Source organism: Pinus tabuliformis, chromosome 6 (assembly GCF_031772625.1).
Source record: "Pinus tabuliformis cultivar Carrire ecotype Pingquan chromosome 6, CPIR1, whole genome shotgun sequence".
In the NCBI taxonomy this organism is placed as follows: domain Eukaryota; kingdom Viridiplantae; phylum Streptophyta; class Pinopsida; order Pinales; family Pinaceae; genus Pinus; species Pinus tabuliformis.
Genome location: NC_142292.1, coordinates 239,735,537 through 239,737,307, shown reverse-complemented (window position 1 = coordinate 239,737,307; position 1,771 = coordinate 239,735,537). Strand labels below are relative to the sequence as shown.

The 1,771-nt window shown below is 47.3% G+C and overlaps 1 protein-coding gene across 1 annotated transcript; it reads left to right on the top strand.

Moving 5' to 3' along the window:
* The first annotated feature begins 329 nt into the window (after positions 1-329).
* On the top strand, positions 330-1,322 carry LOC149258290 (uncharacterized). Its single transcript, XM_089409350.1, has one exon. It carries the CDS (start codon positions 330-332, stop codon positions 1,320-1,322), a length of 993 nt encoding a protein of 330 aa, XP_089265476.1.
* Positions 1,323-1,771: the final 449 nt, after the last annotated feature.

Here is a 1,771-nt window from a genome sequence, read left to right as displayed (position 1 = left end):
GCACGCACTAAATTTCTGGGCCTGGGATCATCCCCTGGCCGTCACCGCAAGCAAAAGCGCGGTAGACCATCTCATATCTCTTCGACAAAGCTTAATGCGGTTGCGGATGTCGCCATGGGACGACAGTTTACTATTGAACGGGCACTTAGAGCAAATGAGCCCCTGACCTGTGTTACCCCATGATCTGGCTCTCCTACAACTGCAGGGGACTAGCCAACCCCAAAAAACGCCTGGCTCTGAAGCGGCTCATTCAAGAATCTAGATGTGACATTATCTTCCTACAGGAAACCCTCTGCACCGCTGAGTTGGCGGTGAAAACTCTACAAGCTATGCTCCCTGGATGGGTTTTACATGGTCTGGATGCCTGTGGCAGATCTGGTGGTCTGCTTATCGGCTTAAACCCTAGAAAAAGCAGGCCTCTCTCGGCATGGGGGGGCTGTGGATTTCTGGGGATGGACATTATTTTGGGAGAGCTCGGAATCCCAATCAGAATAATTAATATTTATGGGCCAAACCAGAACAGATTAACTTTCTGGCAACATTTCCTTTCTGGCAACCATATCACTCAGAACACTGTCATTGGGGGTGATTTCAATTTCTCTCTGGGGGCTGGGGAAACCTGGGGTCATCTGGCGCAGAGTGATCCTCTTGCGGAGCAGATGAGCATGTTACTTGATGCTCACCACCTCGTGGATATCCCCATGAACAAGAAGCTTCCCACTTGGCACAACCAAAGAACTGGAGAGGCTGCTCTTGGAAGGCGACTAGACAGATACATGATGCATGAAGAATTGATACAGATGTTCCCCTTATACAGACAGTGGGTCAGCACTGGGGGCCTCTCAGATCACCACCCGATTCTTCTACAGATTAGTGACAATAAATACAAGCCGCGCTCTCCCTTCAAATTTTTTGCTGGTTATCTCCAAGAACCAGAATATATCAAGCTGGTCACGGATTTCTGGGCATCTCAACCCCCATTGAGAGAGCAGAGGAAAGCTTTGGATTTTTGCGAAAGGCTAAAGAAACTCAAATCTATGACCGAGATATGGGCAAGGTCAAAACGGAATAGAGATGATCAGATTCTGAAGGATACGGAAGAACAGATTGCTAAACTGACTGATGAGAGAGGGGCTGGATATCAATCCGATGCCACAAAAACACTTCTATGCCAGCTGTTTGAGCAAAAATCGAAGTTATTACAAGAAAAGGAGGAACTATGGAGACTCAAAAGCAGGGCCATTTGGCTCAAAGCCGGGGACATCAATACAAAGTATTTTCATAATCTTGCAAATGGCAGAAAGGCATCCAATACCATTTAGAAGCTACCAAAGGAACCAGATGGATGGGCTAGTACACACCAACAACTTGCTAGGTTGGGGGTTGATCACTTCAAGAGACTCTTCACGGCCCCAAACACCGTCAATCTGCCAGATATTATCAGACTTGCAGGAAAGTTCCCTAGATTTGTAGGGCGGGAAGACAGTGAAGAACTCAGTCAACCGGTCACAACTCAAGAGCTGGAAAGTACTCTCAAATGGTTTAAGAAGGATAAGAGTCCAGGGCCAGATGGCTGGCCAGTGGAGTTCTACCTGGCCTTCTATGATCTGATGGGAGATGACTTATTGGCTGTCGTCGAGGAAAGCAGGATCACAGGGCACATTCATCCTCCTATGAACCAGACCTTCATTGCCTTGATACCTAAATCTGATGACCCCACATCCTTCAATGATTTTCGCCCTATCTCCCTCTGTAACTGCCTTTATAAAAT

Excerpts from the sequence above, each read along its gene's own strand:
- LOC149258290 (XM_089409350.1), top strand. The coding sequence starts at position 330 with ATGCTCCCTGGATGGGTTTTACATGGTCTGGATGCCTGTGGCAGATCT.